Source organism: Cupressus sempervirens, chromosome 11 (genome assembly GCF_028749045.1).
Source record: "Cupressus sempervirens isolate cs-2001-9-10 chromosome 11, ASM2874904v1, whole genome shotgun sequence".
Taxonomy (NCBI): domain Eukaryota; kingdom Viridiplantae; phylum Streptophyta; class Pinopsida; order Cupressales; family Cupressaceae; genus Cupressus; species Cupressus sempervirens.
The window spans coordinates 301,840,124-301,856,296 of NC_143128.1; the positions used below are offsets into that span (position 1 = coordinate 301,840,124).

Here is a 16,173-nt window from a genome sequence, read left to right on the forward strand (position 1 = left end):
AAGTACAAATTTCCTCAACTGGGGATGGAAAACCCTATTCATTGTTGCCTAAAAAGTAGCAAGTGCGATAGTTAGCCCAAATGGCATAACTACAAACTCAAAATGGCCACAATGACATCTAAAGACTGTCTTCTCGATGTCCTACTCTCTAACTTTGCTCTGGTGATAACCTGATGTCAAATCTATTTTTGAGAAGCAAGCCCCATGAAGCTCATCTATCAACTCATCAATCCTGGGAATGGGGTACCTGTTTTTAATTATCTTCCTATTAAGCACCCTGTAATTAATGCACATCCTCAATGTCCCATCCTCCTTTACCAACACTACTAAAGAAGCAAAAGGAGAGACTTACTTGGTCTAATGTGGCCCATAGCAAGTAACTCCTTTATGATTTTTTCAATTTTATCCTTCAACCTCTTCAGATGCCTGTAAGGTGTAATCATGATGGGCTTAGCCCCCTCCTCTAACTCAATGATGTGCTCAATACCCTTGTCTGGTGGTCTACCTAGTGGAATGTCACTGAACACCTTAGAGTGTTTAACTCTAAGCTCCTAAATATCAGAAGGATGTTCAGTCTTTTGATGTCCCTCTTGTGATGATATTAACATGCACTTTGCTGCCCGCTCTACCTGATCATGTCAAATCAATCTAGCCATCTCCAGAAAGAGACCATTCTGAAATCACTGTCCCTGATTGCCTTAAGAATCTGTCTTCCCACTCACTTTAAACCTCATCTCCATCTCCTTGAGATTAAGAGTAAACTCACCAATATCGTGCAACCAACTCATCCCAAGGACTATATCTATATCTCCCATAAGCACAACATAGAAATCTGCCTTAAAGGCATAGTTATTAACTTCTGAAGGGAGTCCAATGATCTTACAATCACAATTGCGAACATAGCCATCAACTATCCTCACTCTAATTCCCCCAAACTCCTTTGTTTGTATGCCACACTTCTCCACCAACCTAGCATCAATAAAATTATGAGTGGCACTAGTATCAACCAAAGTTATAACTCGCTGTCCAGCAAGTACTCCTCTCATTAGAAATGATCCTTCCTGCTTAATACTAGAGAGACAAGCTGCCCTAAGTTGCCCATCTCCTTCCCCATCCATGGACTCCATTTTAGACAAGTTTCCAGCCTTGTCTTCCTTTTTTTACCATCTATTCCTCTATATCAGACTGCTGGTCTGAATTATCTGATTATGATTCCTCATAGTATGCCCACATAATTCAGAGCCCTTTGGTCTAAGAGGACAGTCATGGTTTGCATCATAGGGTCCTTTGCACTAGAAACATAATTTTTTCTTCCTTAAATCATTTAATGTTTCCCTGTCAAAGGGTACTGGAGTTTTATTTTTAGAATCATTTTTAAAATCAGTCCTCTCTAGTTTTTTATAAAATGGATTGTTATCCTTACTATAAGATGCTCCTTTGGACTGAAATTTGTTTGTTGGGACTGCATGTTCCATACTTCTTGTCTTTTTCATAGCTTCCTATAAAGAAATAGGATCAAATGCCTTTATCCAACCTTTCAGTGATTCGGATAGGCCCTCATTATAAAGAACTATCAATCTACACTCTGAAATGTTTGTCACCATTACTGCCAACCGCTGAAATACTCCAAGTTGTCTGTTTGTTTCAGCTATGCTAATTCTCGGAAGTAAACCTCTGGATCTTTCTTGTCAAATCTTTCAACAACCTATCCACAAAGTCCTGGTACTCTGTCACCTGATTATGCTTAAGTGTTATCATACCTTGGTACCACCAATCATGTGCTACTCCCTCCCAATGCAAAGTGGCATATCTGATATCTTCAATCTCTACCATTGGCCTCAATGCCAAGAATGTGTCAAGCTTATGAATCCAAGCTTGAGCTGTCATCTTACCACTCCCATCAAATGTAGGCATAGTAAGCTTGTAGGCATAGTAAGCTTGCTTGTAGCCCTCTTCAACTCACTATTTTGACCCCTAGGCCTCCTGTCCTGTCTAAGTGACCTGTAATGTTCTCTCCTCCGATTTACAAAGCATTCAAAGGTCATCCTCTCTCGAACTTGCGGTGCCAATAATTCCCATTCATCATTTGCAACCATAAGGATATCTGCAAATGTCTCATCCTCAACTTCCTCTGTTGGTTCTTGTATTGGTTCCTCTCTAATAAAAGTAGGATGTGTGGGCTTGTTTGTTGTTCTGGAAAGAGTTCTATGAGTTCTAGATGATCCCACTACACTCCTGTTATCCCCTTGTTCCAAATTTTGTTTGTCTTGTGGGTTCATGTGCTCAACCATGGTGGTGAGTGCTTGCAAAGCCTGAGCCATTAGCTCTTGTCCTGTAACCACTGCTCTGAAAAATTCCCTTGTTTCCTAATCCTCATTCCTATTGTCTCTTGGTAGGCTTCACTCTTACCTGTCACCCATGGTGTTTAGCTGCTTGATAAAATCTTGTTCCCTGTCAAACAAAGCTCACCTGATAGTGAAAAATCTGAGAGAGCCAACCCTAGGTGGCTTGTGATTGCTAAACCCTTAGGATCGCAGGATTTAGCTCTGATACCAATGTAATATCCCTTGCCCAAACTGATTAATTTTAGCTCAAGGAATATTGTCAAAAACTTGTATGTTGCCTTTCAATGCTAAGAAATTTAGAATGTTCACAAATGATATTACAATGCCTCTTAGAATGAACTAATATGCAAGTGCAGTTCTTTTGATATTTTCAATGCATATACATGGAAACTAGATATGGAATGCATACCTACAGCCAACTAACATTTTGAAAAACAATTGATATACAACTATTATGCTGATCATATATACTATTGGATAGACATTTCGTCAAACAAATGGTATGTAATATGTATCTCTTTTATTGAATTCATTCTCATGCACAATGTTGCTATGAGTTTGCCAAGACAAATGGCTTACAAAGATGACTACAGTAATGCCAAAATCTGATTCTGAATTATCGCAGCAAAATCATATGCCCTAAAAAAAATTACAATGTTAACTACTAATAGCTGCAAGAGGAACCTGATAATAGTGATACCCAAAGATGGAGATGAATCAAGCATATGTAATATAGTGCGGCATCATTCTTGCGTACTGTAGCAGCCAACAATAAATGTATGCTCCAATTTAAGCACAAGAGCACTCCTGAATTGAAGCTCTCCTGAATACCAAATTCACTGTATATTTCACCACCTCAAATGGTTGCAACACTGAAGAGTTGACGTTCTCGAATGGTTGACTGAAATCGAAAACCTTAGTTTCTTCTCCCAATTTTATATCAAATGCAATTCACAATAATCGGATGATTAACAATGAAGCTCTCACCTCTATTTATTCTTTTCCTTCACCCTTCTAGAAGGAAGTAAAATATTATTTAATTGCACTCTCTAGAAGCTTCCCCCTTTCCAATACAATAATTAATTGTATTTCTAGAAAATGCACTCTCTAGAAGCTTCTCCCTTGAAATACAATAATTAATTGTGCTTCTAGAAAATTAAATTAATTAAATATAAAGTCACCTTTTAATTTTAATTTTTTTAATGACTTTAAAAGAAATTAATTTAATCAATTTCTCCTTATTTCTTCACTTAGCCTTCAGAGAATGTAAAGGCTAAGAACTCCACTAAGTTGCTAAAATGATGGGGACATTACAGCTTAAGTGGATTCAAACTCAAGACCTCCCATTTGGAGCACCTTGCCTGAAAGACCACAATTATGACAAGTCTAAACAAGTACCATAACACTGATTGCATAAATAACAAAATGAACCATGATGCATGATTGTTCCAAAATGGAGCATAAAATTAACTATAATTGTTTCCCCTTGAATTGTATGATACAGTAAATCGATCTGTAACAAATATTTTGATTCCTTTTATAATTATCACAAAATTCTCTTTAGACATTTTTACACATCATTAATGGAGAAAGTATGGTAGCATGGATTCGAATAACTGAATTATATGATTAAAATGGCATTCTATAAAAAACAAAATGACGACTCTAGATATATCGATTATGAAGCAACAATGAAAGAAAAACGTCTAAATCTTTCCATAAAAAAGGAATGCACTTATATGAATCTTTTTATCATAGTTACTAGAAGACTCATACTGCCCTGACCCTAAGTACTTGTCTCTCATACCAGAAATGTGTGAGCATCTTAAAGACTTATAAGAAGATATCTCCATACATTACGAGACTTCATATTAAGATTCTTTGCATCTCCTATATGTCTCCCATAATAATTCCTTAAAATGAGGAAACTTCTAATATAAGTTTCTAAGATATATAAAAAAATTACAAAAAAAACCTTTTTTTTTATAGGTAATGGGGAAGCCTAGATTAATTATTATTATTTGTGGAAGTTAATAATTATTATATGTTAAGCTTTGAGTGGATTCGAACTCAAGACCTCCCACATAAGAGGCCCACAAAATACAGTTATGGTGTAGGCTCTTGCCTATTTACAAAAAAATCTTATAGTGCTGATATGTGGTTGATTAAGTTAAAAGAGCCATAGATGGAAAAATCATCGAGTTTTATGCTCAGCGAGTTTTTCTAGGAAAAACTCACAAAACAATGCCTAAAACTCTCATAAGTGTTTCTATCAATGCCTAAAAGGGAAAAAAACAAGAGTCATTTTTTCAGCTCAGGGGCGGGAGGATTTATACAAATATTACATTTAAATATAAATATTGTCAGGAATTTTGAGATAGGTTTCATAGGAGTTAAAATGCAGATTCTAGATTTTGGGGGGTTTCGAAAAGTTCATTTAAGTTATATTTCCTTTCTTATAATTTAAGTTATATTTCTATAAATATTGTCAGGATATTTGAGATAGGTAGCAGCTTCATCGGAGTTTAGATACAGATTCTAGATTTTTTGGGTTTTCAAAAAATTCCAAGCTTAGCCAAATTTCAGGATTCAGCATGCCTTCAAGCTTCAGCAGTGTTATCTCGCACAACCTATCCTAGCTATTTGTGATCAACTTGAAACTGGAACCTGATGGAACTCTACATTTTTTGCAATATTCAAATTCCCAAATGTCATGCTTGAAATGCTAAGGAGGGAATCTTCATATTCACTAGCTTGAAATGTGCAGGTTTGGGGATCCTTTCAGCAACCAAGGCTGGGATGTGATTAAGGGGAAATTTGCTGTGACAGGGTACAGGCACCATATTGTTCGCGTTATTGACCATTTTGTGTATCAAAGATATCTCTACATTGCTTTTTGAAATACTTGGAGTAAATGTATCTGAACTACTCAAATTGAATTAATACAAAGGGATATCTCTTTACCAGTGAAGGCTATTTGCAAAACAGATCCTGGATGCATTGCTTGTGCCGTGAGAAGCAAGTGTTATCCACTGTGATTTGACATTTGAAAATATACATTTTCAACAAGCTTCCAGTTAGCAGATATTATGATTATTGACTTTGGGACCAGCAGTACTGTTTTTCTCATTATGTTTTTCACAGAACTTTTCTTCTACGCTGGAATTTTTGTTTTTATCCATCTTACTAATAAATTGGGGGGTGGCGAGGACATTCAAGTTCATACAGAGCAGACGGCAGAGAAATATGGACAGAGCGGACCAAGAGACCAACCAGCGTAAATCAAGGAGAATATCTAGGCATCGCTATATAGTGGACAAAAGAGACGCACGACTCATGAAGGGGAATTACAAAAAAGAAAGGAAGTCATTTACCCCTAAGAGCTACGGAGAAGATTACTCTATGCACAAACACACGTCTGCAAAAATACGGTTACTTGTATCATTGAGGAATGCGCAAACCAAGGATAGAGGAGATTCACATTCATAAACTGAAGAAAAGAAAGATGAACTGTCAGCAAAATGAAATATTGATTTAGGAATTACTGTAATACAATATCAAATATGGAATTTCATTGCAGGCATACATACTTGGAGAGCAGGTGATATTTATACACAAGAAGGAATCATACATCATATCTAATCCAATAGACAGCAACAGAGTCTAATCTAGTCAGTGAAATAAATAGTCCCAGCAAATATTCTCCAAATCAAATTGAATATAATATAAACATCTGCATGTTTATGATACAGTAAGAATTGACAGGGGATCAAACACTAATTGCAACGATAGAAGAAGAGGGCCCAAATAATGTTTGCCGTTGATATTAATAATGCCAACATTCAGTATATTACAGCAGAACAGTGTTTCAGGATTACAGCATCAAGTTTTAGTCACAGTATTAACACCACAATGGAAGAGGGTATGCGAAGTATAAAGGAATGATGTCAGCTATGAGAATAGAGATGTATAGTCATACTAATAAAATATTTGTGAGACGAGAAATCTGTAAGCCAACAGTAATATGAAATTCATGACCTTTCTCATACACAACAATCACAAATAATATGATAGACTTGTTCATTCCACATGATACCAAAAAAAGAAGAAATACATTTGAGGACTACTACAACATATATAAAGACATAGGAGTTGCAAAGAAGGAAGACATGACCAATCAGTCTTAGAAGAACATACATCCAAATATAAATGCAGATAGAGGAACATGGGTTTCGAATGCCGGAAAGTTACCTTTGAAGGAGATTTTGGTGTCTTCACGCGATTCTTTCTATGCTTTGCATTTTGCTATCATAAGAGACTTTGCCGGCCATTTCTATAGAAGCCGGAGGATTATTGCGTATTGATTAATATTTGATGGACTTATATCTAACACTTCTCTGTGTTCATTGCAGGTTTAATGTACTCAAAGCATCTGAAGATGGCGTTGATTCACACAAAGCATATGGAAGAAGTTGTGCTTTGAGATGCACGTATCATATGAATCATGTTATAGCCGCTGCTTTAACATTCCAGATTATAAAACAATAATTTAATTGCCGCTTATACCAGAAGTAAAATCATATTAAAAATTCGGTATTAGTTATGAAAGGGTGCGGTGCTTGGAAAAGCAACGAGCACCCTTCACTCTCTGTAAATACAGATGTAATATCAAACAAAGGGAGACGAGGTACTCATTCATATTTTTCAAAATAATTTTCCAGCCTATGTACAAGGATATATTACATCATTTATTTGGTCGAGAAATGAACAATTGAACAAAGCTTCTGGATTTTGGATTATTGAGCAAATTTATATGCAAGTTCAAGATTGAAAATTTGCTGAAGAGAGTCTACATATAATTTTTATTTTCCGGCAAAATCTGTAAGAAGAATTTATTTAATATATTTGCATTAGAGTTTAACTTATTATTAATTGTGTCCTTTTATAAATGTCTTTTATTTATTTTTTATAAATATTTTAATATTCAGGATAATTGGATAGGATCATTATCGCATTTTAAATTCGATAAGCATAAATATTGTGAAATATTTTATTTGTTTCCATATTTATGTCTAATTTGTCTCTGTAAGAGTTAAAGTGCATTTTAGACTTATTTAAAATTGCATTTAAATAATTGATCCCTCACGTCTGAATATTAAAATTATTTATAATTTAAATATATTAGATTTTATAAAGTTTTACGTTTCAGTTGATAAATTCTGACTCTATTGCCCGTCTAATTAGGCACTGGTCTTTTCCTCTTAGTTCAAAATCCAGATGCTGGCAATTGTTTGAATTCTTGCCTTTGAAAAAATAATATATTCATATATTGCATTAATCTATATTTATCCTTTATTTAAATGTTATCTCCATCAATTTCTTTCGTTCTTAGTTCATAAATCTCAAGTTTGAAGTTATCCTATACTTCTTGCCATTTGGAAAATATTTATTGTGTTTGTGCTCTGATTGATCTGTTTTAAGTGTCTTGGATCTACGTGTTTCATCCAAGATTAGGTGCACCCGCCTCGGTCTTGTAGAGCCGGCAGAGCAGGGGATTTAGATCACATTGATTGATCCCATTAAGTTGGCCTTAACCAGTTGGATATCCCAGCATCGAGCAGGCAAGGCTCGTAGGATTCCAATCTGCGCTTTTGGGAACCAACAGAACCTAACTCATTTTCTCAAAAATCACTTGGTTTCAATACTATAATCTTGAGTCTTGAAAGACTTAGCTCAACCACTTGCTCACATCCAAGACAAGCATTACTTTCCATCATGCCAAAATTGCTCAAACTATCTAAACTCTACTTGTTTCTTTTGTAGCCTCATTTATTAGCTCATTAGATGTGTCATCTCATGGAATTTTACCAAAAAAAAAGTATTTTTAATGAAATTTAAGTTGTTTTTTAGGTCCCCAAGTTTATTTTTGGGGGTCTTGGCAAGCTTTTTCCTAGTGCGAGTTTTCCATCTATGAAAAGAGCTAAATAAATACGCAAATAAATTTCTAATTTTCTAATTTTGTTCATGTGGTGGAAAATTTCCTTACAAAATCCTACACAATAATATAAAACAAAACCAATAATAATGCTTAAGATAAGATATACACATTCATTGATTTTTAATCATCGGCTTAAAATATAGCCATCTCTTGGTTGCCCCCATACTATGTTTTTATAAATAATGGTATTCCCCTTCTAGTTTCTTTGTCACCTAAAAGTGCTTATGGTTCAAAATATTCTTTCCTATCATAATTACAATTATCAAATCTCAATATAAGCAATCAATTTTAATAGTTTGAAATGTATTTTTATTTTTATTTTTAAAGCATTTCAGTATTAGATGTTATTTAAAGACATCTGTTCTTAAAGATTTACCATGAGATAATCCATCATCTAACACATATATTTTGTGCGAACAGAAAGGAGGCAATATTTTGGCCAATGATAACAAAATTATGATTACTAGAAGTCCTAGTTTCTGTTTTGAAAGAAAAAAAAAACATTTTTTAATGAATCTTTAATCTTACAAGGAAAATGTGTTTGTCCAATGTCTTAGAATATATAGTCCACCAATATAACTAAGAAGGGGGGGTTGCGGGGGGGTAAATCAGTTATCCAACTAATATCACAATTACCAACCTTATTAAACTTTAACCATATGAGCAATAGAATCTGAAACCACAACAAGATACTCATACACACAATAACACCAGATGTGTTAACTAGGGAAACCCTTGGTTCGAGGGAAAACCCCGGTGGGGATGGTACCCACAAGATGATGTACTACTATAAAAATTCCTTGTTAGAGCATGGACACTGTAAGGAGTTTATGAATACATTTAGTATATATTTGTCCCTATTAGGAGACTTTGAGTCCCTATAAGGAGAATCCAACCGTGTTAGGAGTTGTGGAAGGCGGTTGGACCCACTGCACAAACAGCTTGAAGGGCAAGACCAATGAACCCATTGTCCAAATGATCTCTGTATTATTCCTTGTAGAATAATATAAATGAAATGTACTTCCTTCCTTTTCTTCTATCTTGTCAACCGAACTTCTACTCCTTCTGATCTTGTAACCAGATCACAAAACTCGCATCCAATAATCCCTTGGATCACTTACACGCATTTACCAAATACTCTGCTCATTTTCGCACTTTGCACTTCATACAACAATCACCACATTTTACAATCAACGAAAACATCTTTCCTTTATACCATATCTTCAAAATAATTCCTTGAGTCGGCCTTAAGGCTTTCCAAATTAATTATAGTAAGATAATTAATTAATTACAATGACAATTGCAATGTCGGCTCATAGTCTATACAAAACTTCACACGTGTGATTCTAGGGCTTGCGCAATCACTGACGTGACCAACAGACTGTCCTCTATCACTACCTAACTTTGCATCTTCTCATTACATCTCAGATGAAAGATAGTGAACAAACATTAGGAATTGCTTTCCCAATACTGTTTCTGAACTCCTCTTTGTAAATTAGGTACAACTTTTGTACATCTTTGACTTAGACTCTTCGCACTCGACTACGTCATCAGGACAGAGTAGAACATGTCCATGATTGCACATCAACAAACAATCAAAACATTGTTTGTACCATTAAGATCTTTGTCTGCTCTATCTGCTACTCAGCCAGTCTCTACAGAAACCATGCTAAGTTGACATCAATGACAAACGCAGTCATGAATGCAACATGTCAATACTCTCCAATGCTCATGATACTCACCCAAAGTATTGTCATCAACATTCATGCTAACACAATGGATGAACTTGAGTGCTAAAGCATTAGGGGCTTGCATAATTGGTTGCCATGTTCCTAGTGCAACTAAAAATTTATAATTTTGGGGGGCGTTTAATTTTTTCATTAAAAATGTGGCTCCATTTAGTTTTATTTTTTATTATATAATTATAGTTATTTTCTAAAGTAATTTTAAATTTAATTGATTCCTCTTGTTAATACATTCAAAATGAGCCTACACTTGTGAAAAAACTATAAAAAGCTCCCAATACTATGCCTTGTGGCTCCAAATGTCAAAATTCCTATTTCAAAAGATTTGTAATGCTCGAAAAATAAGCATTTGTAACTTAACAATGCAAAAATGCTCAAAACTTAGGGAATCAAAACCAGATTAGTTCAAAATGCTCATAAAGGGAGCACATACAACTTGGAGGTTTTGAATGCTCCGAAAACGAGCATACAAAACAAAAAGATTGTGGATGCTCAAAATACGAGCAGGCATTGTGAATGCCCAAAAAGCTAACCACTATAACCGTTAAGAAGAAGTGCTCAGATAAGTCAAATACACAACCTTTGAAGAGTTAGCATTGTTGAAATCCTAAGCACTTCTAACCCACAAGCTCAACATACCTATCTGGGCATTCAAGAAACTCTTTCGAGAAAAGATAACCATAATTATCTGTGGCAAAGCTCTAATGGATGCAGGTAAGCAAGAACCACATGAAAAAATGTCTGATATGATTGCAATCTTTATAAGAAGAAAGTGTTAAAGAGATGTTGAGTTCATTGAGAGTTGCAAAGTCCAAATCTTATAATATGCACAGACAAACTCAAGATTTATGACAGAAATGTTCAGTGTGCATGAGATCTGTGGGAACATCAACTTGGCATACAAGTTGTTTAGCTGGATACCTTGTGAAGATTGTGAGCTGTGAAATGATCAGTGCAAGGTCTTTCTATTGAAGTATAGTTGAAGTGTTTAACAGAAGGCTTCAAAGAGATGCTGCACCAGGAAATTAACTAGGATGATTTCTTGATGTGCATATGAAATGTATTGCCTGCCACCTACAGGACAAGATGTCTGAGAGAAATCTATAATAATTGCACAGATGTAAAGATACATTTATAATTACAAAAAATGCAGTTGCCAAGTTACAAAATTAATAACACTGTTGAAAGAAGGCATTGGGATATTCAAGCAAATGTAGTTGGAAAAACTCCAACAGACCGTTCGGCGAAATTTGGAATCATGAACATCACCATCACATGAAAAATGTTTTGATAGAATGTCGCCAAGAAAGATCACCAATGGAAAAACATGTGATTGCTGCAGGATCCCATAGGGTAGATATTTACAAGGTTTAAAATCAGCCCAACAAATGCAATTGGAAACCATATAATACAAGTCTTGGTGACTTTTGACAACATCCTTCCTACCGTACCGGAGTCTAATAACAGCAGAGATATATGAAAAAGGTCACTGTGAAAGTTCAAGAAAATACCGAACCCACGCCATTTGGATACTCTCAGTGTGGAATGAACTTCACCAAAGCATAATGAAGTCGACTTTTAGTTCATACAACTAATCAGACAGTTGTAATAAGGAAGAAAGAAACATGTAGGAGCAAAGATGATCCACTTGAATTGTTTGACCAAATACCTAAGAGGGATGTCATCGCGGGGCTCAAAGTAATTGCAGAGATGCGCATGTGGTGATTGCATGACATAAGAAAAAAAAAATTGTTGAAAAGGCTTTAGAAAATTCACAATCTTTCCACCAATCATATTTCTTCCACAACAAAATTCTCACAGTGAAAGCCAAGACATAGCACGTCAATTGTTTGACCAAAATACTTCAAAAAGGATGACATCATGAGAAATGAAATGAACTAATGGTGGGCAGCAAGAATAGAAGCTCTCCAGCTATTGCATCGACAGGTGTAAAGCCAAATTTTACAACATTTACCTGCATTCCTCTTGCTTGAACCAAAACAGCATCCATGAATGTGCCATGAACATCCATCAAAGCTTATTGATGAAAAAAAAAAATTGTCAAATATTATCATTGGAATGTGTCGGTAGACATACATTCACCATATGGAAACTCAGACAACACATATGAACTGTTAAATAAGCCACCTCAAAGAAATGTCATCTCAGTTGCAATAAGCGCAGGTTATGAACAGTTTGGTTTTGTTGAAAAGGTTTTAGAAACTTTCAATTCAATGCAACCAACAATTACAAAGCCAAACTATACAACGGTCAACCATAGCAGATTTCCTCCTGTCTGCCAATTTGGAAGCTTCAAAACAACATATGTGCATCCATCAAAGCAGATCAAGTGGATTTTTATCAGATTTTGTAGATGCAAGTGTGCTAGCAGATGTAAATGCACAGTGTGGGCATACATAGAAAGGCTATCAACTACAGAATGCCTCAATGAATTATCATTCCATGGAATGAAACAAAATGATTGCAAGAATAGGATAAAAAGGGCTATGTTTATAAGCTTCAAAACTATGCAGCAAATTGAACCTTTGACAGTGTCCTCTTTTATCTATGACAAATGAAAGCTTTAGAAACAGTTATAAATGCCCATCAAAAAATGATGTAGAGAATTACACCAATATTATAATTGAAGTTGCTCTCATGCAAATATGTGGACTCATAATCACATGCCATTATTGTTTTATCAAATTCCACAAAGGTCAAGTCCGAAATGATGAAAGAAAATGGTTGCAGAATGAGCACAATGTGGTTCACAGAAATGTGGTCTTTCAGCACATTACAATTGTGTGAAAGAAAAATCAATTTGTTGTTGAAGGCCTGCCAAAATTTCAAGTAATGTAACTGGGAGGTCTAAAGTCGAATTGTTTGACCATGCACCACTATTATTACCATTTTGAGAAGCTTGAGTATAGGGATTTTGTTGAATCATATGTCAATGTTCTCATAGACACACAATACCATCTATTCTACCAGTCCATCAGTCATCCTCAAAATATATTTTCTCAAGAAATGCAATGAAACAATGGTAAGATGGATCTATTGAAAAGGTTCTGGAAACTTCAAAGAATGTACGGCTAGAAGGCATAGAGCCTAGAGGTTATACCAAAACCCTTTTTGCCCTCCTTCCCACCTGCTCGAAAAGGAAGTTTCAAACTGATTATGGACATGGATCAAAGCAGGGTAGAAAGGGCATTTTTGTCAAATATTATAGCTGAAAAATACATTGTAAACATTCTTGCACATGATGCCATTCAAACTGTGGTAATTATGTGAATATGTCTTCTTTAACCATAGAGATTGAGTGCAGATATGTGCTGAGGAGATTTATTTTGAAATCCAAGATTTGACTTCTGCTGTCATGACACTCTATATACAAAATTTGTATAAATCAATTTAGAAAACATGATTTATTCAGTGGAACACTTTGGAGAAATATCATCCCATAGAATGAATAGATTGATACATCACACATAAAATGCGCATATTTCAGTATGATGGAATTTTACAAAGACAATTGACAGAGATAGAAGATGGCAATGAAGGATGTTCGGCGGATTCAATTAGAGTGTGCTCCCTTGAAGAAAATATTCTAGACAAATGAATACTGCTATATCAATGATCAATACACCAAGCTAAATGCTAGAGCATGAGAGGAATCTGTTGCTTACATCATCAAGATCAATTATTCAACCTTCTTCTCATAATTTACAATTTTCAAGTTAGATTTCTATAATAGTGACTTTTGGTAACTCTGGTCAAAGTTAGGAAGCTGACCATTTTTACCCAAAGTTTGTGAAGCTCATAACCTTGATCAAATCCCGCCAAAATAAGTTTGTTACTAACCTGGAGAAGGTAGTTATCAGGAAGATGCCTATAAATACAAGGCTTTGCAACGTAAAAAGGGGGGAACTTTTTGGCACTTTAATTCCATATTATGTACAATGGTTTTGAGTTTGTAAATTCTCAAAAGATAATAAAGAGTGCATTTTTCCGTATGTCTAGATGTTCTTCTGAATTATGGTCACTAATTTCTCGTATGTTAAATTAGTAATTCTTTTATACATCTATGTGGATCATTTCTATTTTGTGTAATTGGTGCAGTGAAACACATTCATCTCCCGGTATCATGATGTGAATTAGGATAGTGTATCATTTCGTATGTCAGGGTCTGCTATCCATTTTCTGTCATCTTTGCGTTTTGAGCAATATATCCCCTTTGTAATCACTATCCATTCTAAAATCTCTTTTGGTATTCGTATGTTATCACTGGGATTTCTTCTGTTTATATTTCTATGATTTTATGCTTTCTCCTTTATGTACTTTCAGGTTAAAAGTACACAAAAATACTAAATACCCACATCATACGAGTCAACTGACCCTCTCAAGCGCAGAGGAAGATTGCAATCTGATAGTGATTGATTGCAGTCTATCCAGCTGTCGGAATAGCTGTCACTGCCCATAAGGCAAACAGGGTCACTCATAAAGAAGCACTTACAGTGACAAATCTGTTTACCAACAATAATTGAGATGTATATTCAAGTCCCCACAAAATGAAATGTTGAAATCGGGAAATATTCCGGATCAAGAAAAAAAAAAGTTGGAAGAGGTTTAACTACGAAGTCCAGCAACCCCAAATCAAATGGCCTTGAGTCGTCCTGTCATCTAAACTCGTGACAAATCAAAAGAAAGGCATTTTCTTTTAGACAAAAAATCATTAAACGTTAATTATCAAAAAAAGTAGAATTTGATATAGCTATTAAGTGATAGCAAAGTTATCTGTGGAGACATAAAAGCTGCATGAAACTGGGAAAATTGCCCATCAAACTCGTGCGTTTGTGAGTCTCCATTTGAATCTACAGAAAGCACATCTCTCCGCAGTTAAGCTAAATATATGTCTAAACTCCCAAATTAGCAGCTCCTATATTGGCCAGAAAGCCACCGAGATAAAAATGCAAAAGGGTTCTCACACAGAGAAGTAAAAAGGGTACAAATTCGGACAAACCGTAAGAGCGTACAGACGAAACCTACTATTTCACCATTGAAAGGTCTGATTAATTTATTTTTTTTAATTTATAAAAAAATTGCAGGGAGAGAACAAAACTTACATTTACGATCCTACAGTTGAAACCTGGTACTTCTCCACTGGAAGGTCTGACTAATTTTTTCTTTAGTTTATAAAAAAAATGCAAGTAGGTAATAAAACTTACACTTAGGTCTCTTGGAATGTCGCCTGGGTGCAGCGGCTCCATCGCCTCCGCCAGATGCAGCAGATGTGGTCGCTCCGTTCGAATTCATCGAGTCTCTACCAAATCTTCCCCAATTTTGTCCAGGCCTTCGCCAAATTGTTTGAATGGGTTCTCTCTGTTTTACAAATTGTTTGAGATGGGCTCTCGTTTTTGTGTGCAAGGCCAAATTGTCCTTCCAGTATTTTCAAAACTGTGGCTGATATAAAAACAGAATTGTGAATCCTCGGAACATTAGGAAAACAAATGTGATAAATTTCAGTCGAACCGAAATAATATTAAAGGAAGTTCCCCATCCACCTTGTTTGACTGAGATTGTCAATACAGCCGATCAGGTCGTCATTCCCCACGCGGAAACTGGTGCAGTCGGTAATCCTTCATTTGGCTGGACTCGCCGGTTATAAACACGGTCCCTTTTGTCTTCCTTTACCTTTATGTTCGACAATCTTTTTAAAAAACAAATCAAAATATTTAGCATTTCATTATTCTCGTATATCCAAGAATTAATGGTAGCTTCCTCTGTTTCGCATCCGTGGAAAGAAAAATTTTAACTCGCTTTGCATTCTTTTTGAGTTTTGACTTTGATGACGCCAAAGTTTCTAGAATTTCAGTTGTGGAAAACTGGCTAAGGCAGGGGTGGCTAAGGCAGGGGTGGTATGGGAGGGGTTTGGGCTCTATTTTTGTGGAGCGGGTGGCTCTATGGTAATATTTTAGAGGGGCTTAAGCTTGAATTAGAATCTTTCCTACAAAATAGGAGCCCCGGATTTTTAGCCCTCTCAATTTGAATGGGTAAAAATGGAGTGGGGCAGCTTAGGAAAGATTTC

General features: G+C 35.5%; 1 protein-coding gene across 2 annotated transcripts in view; it reads right to left on the bottom strand.

Annotated features, from left to right (window-relative positions):
- LOC149529326 (ALA-interacting subunit 3-like) overlaps positions 1-15,723 on the bottom strand; it is a 38,542-nt gene extending 22,819 nt beyond the window's left edge. The window contains exons 1-2 of one of the 2 annotated variants that reach the window (XM_089809703.1): positions 15,650-15,723; positions 15,314-15,548 (exon numbers count right to left, since the gene is read on the bottom strand). In XM_089809703.1, the coding sequence (XP_089665829.1) occupies positions 15,314-15,401 (88 nt within the window). In that variant the 5' untranslated portion in view covers positions 15,402-15,548; positions 15,650-15,723. Of the gene's footprint in view, positions 1-15,313; positions 15,603-15,649 lie in introns of those variants that run through there. The other variant, XM_089809702.1, reaches the window with a different exon arrangement.
- Between the last annotated feature and the right edge of the window lie 450 nt (positions 15,724-16,173).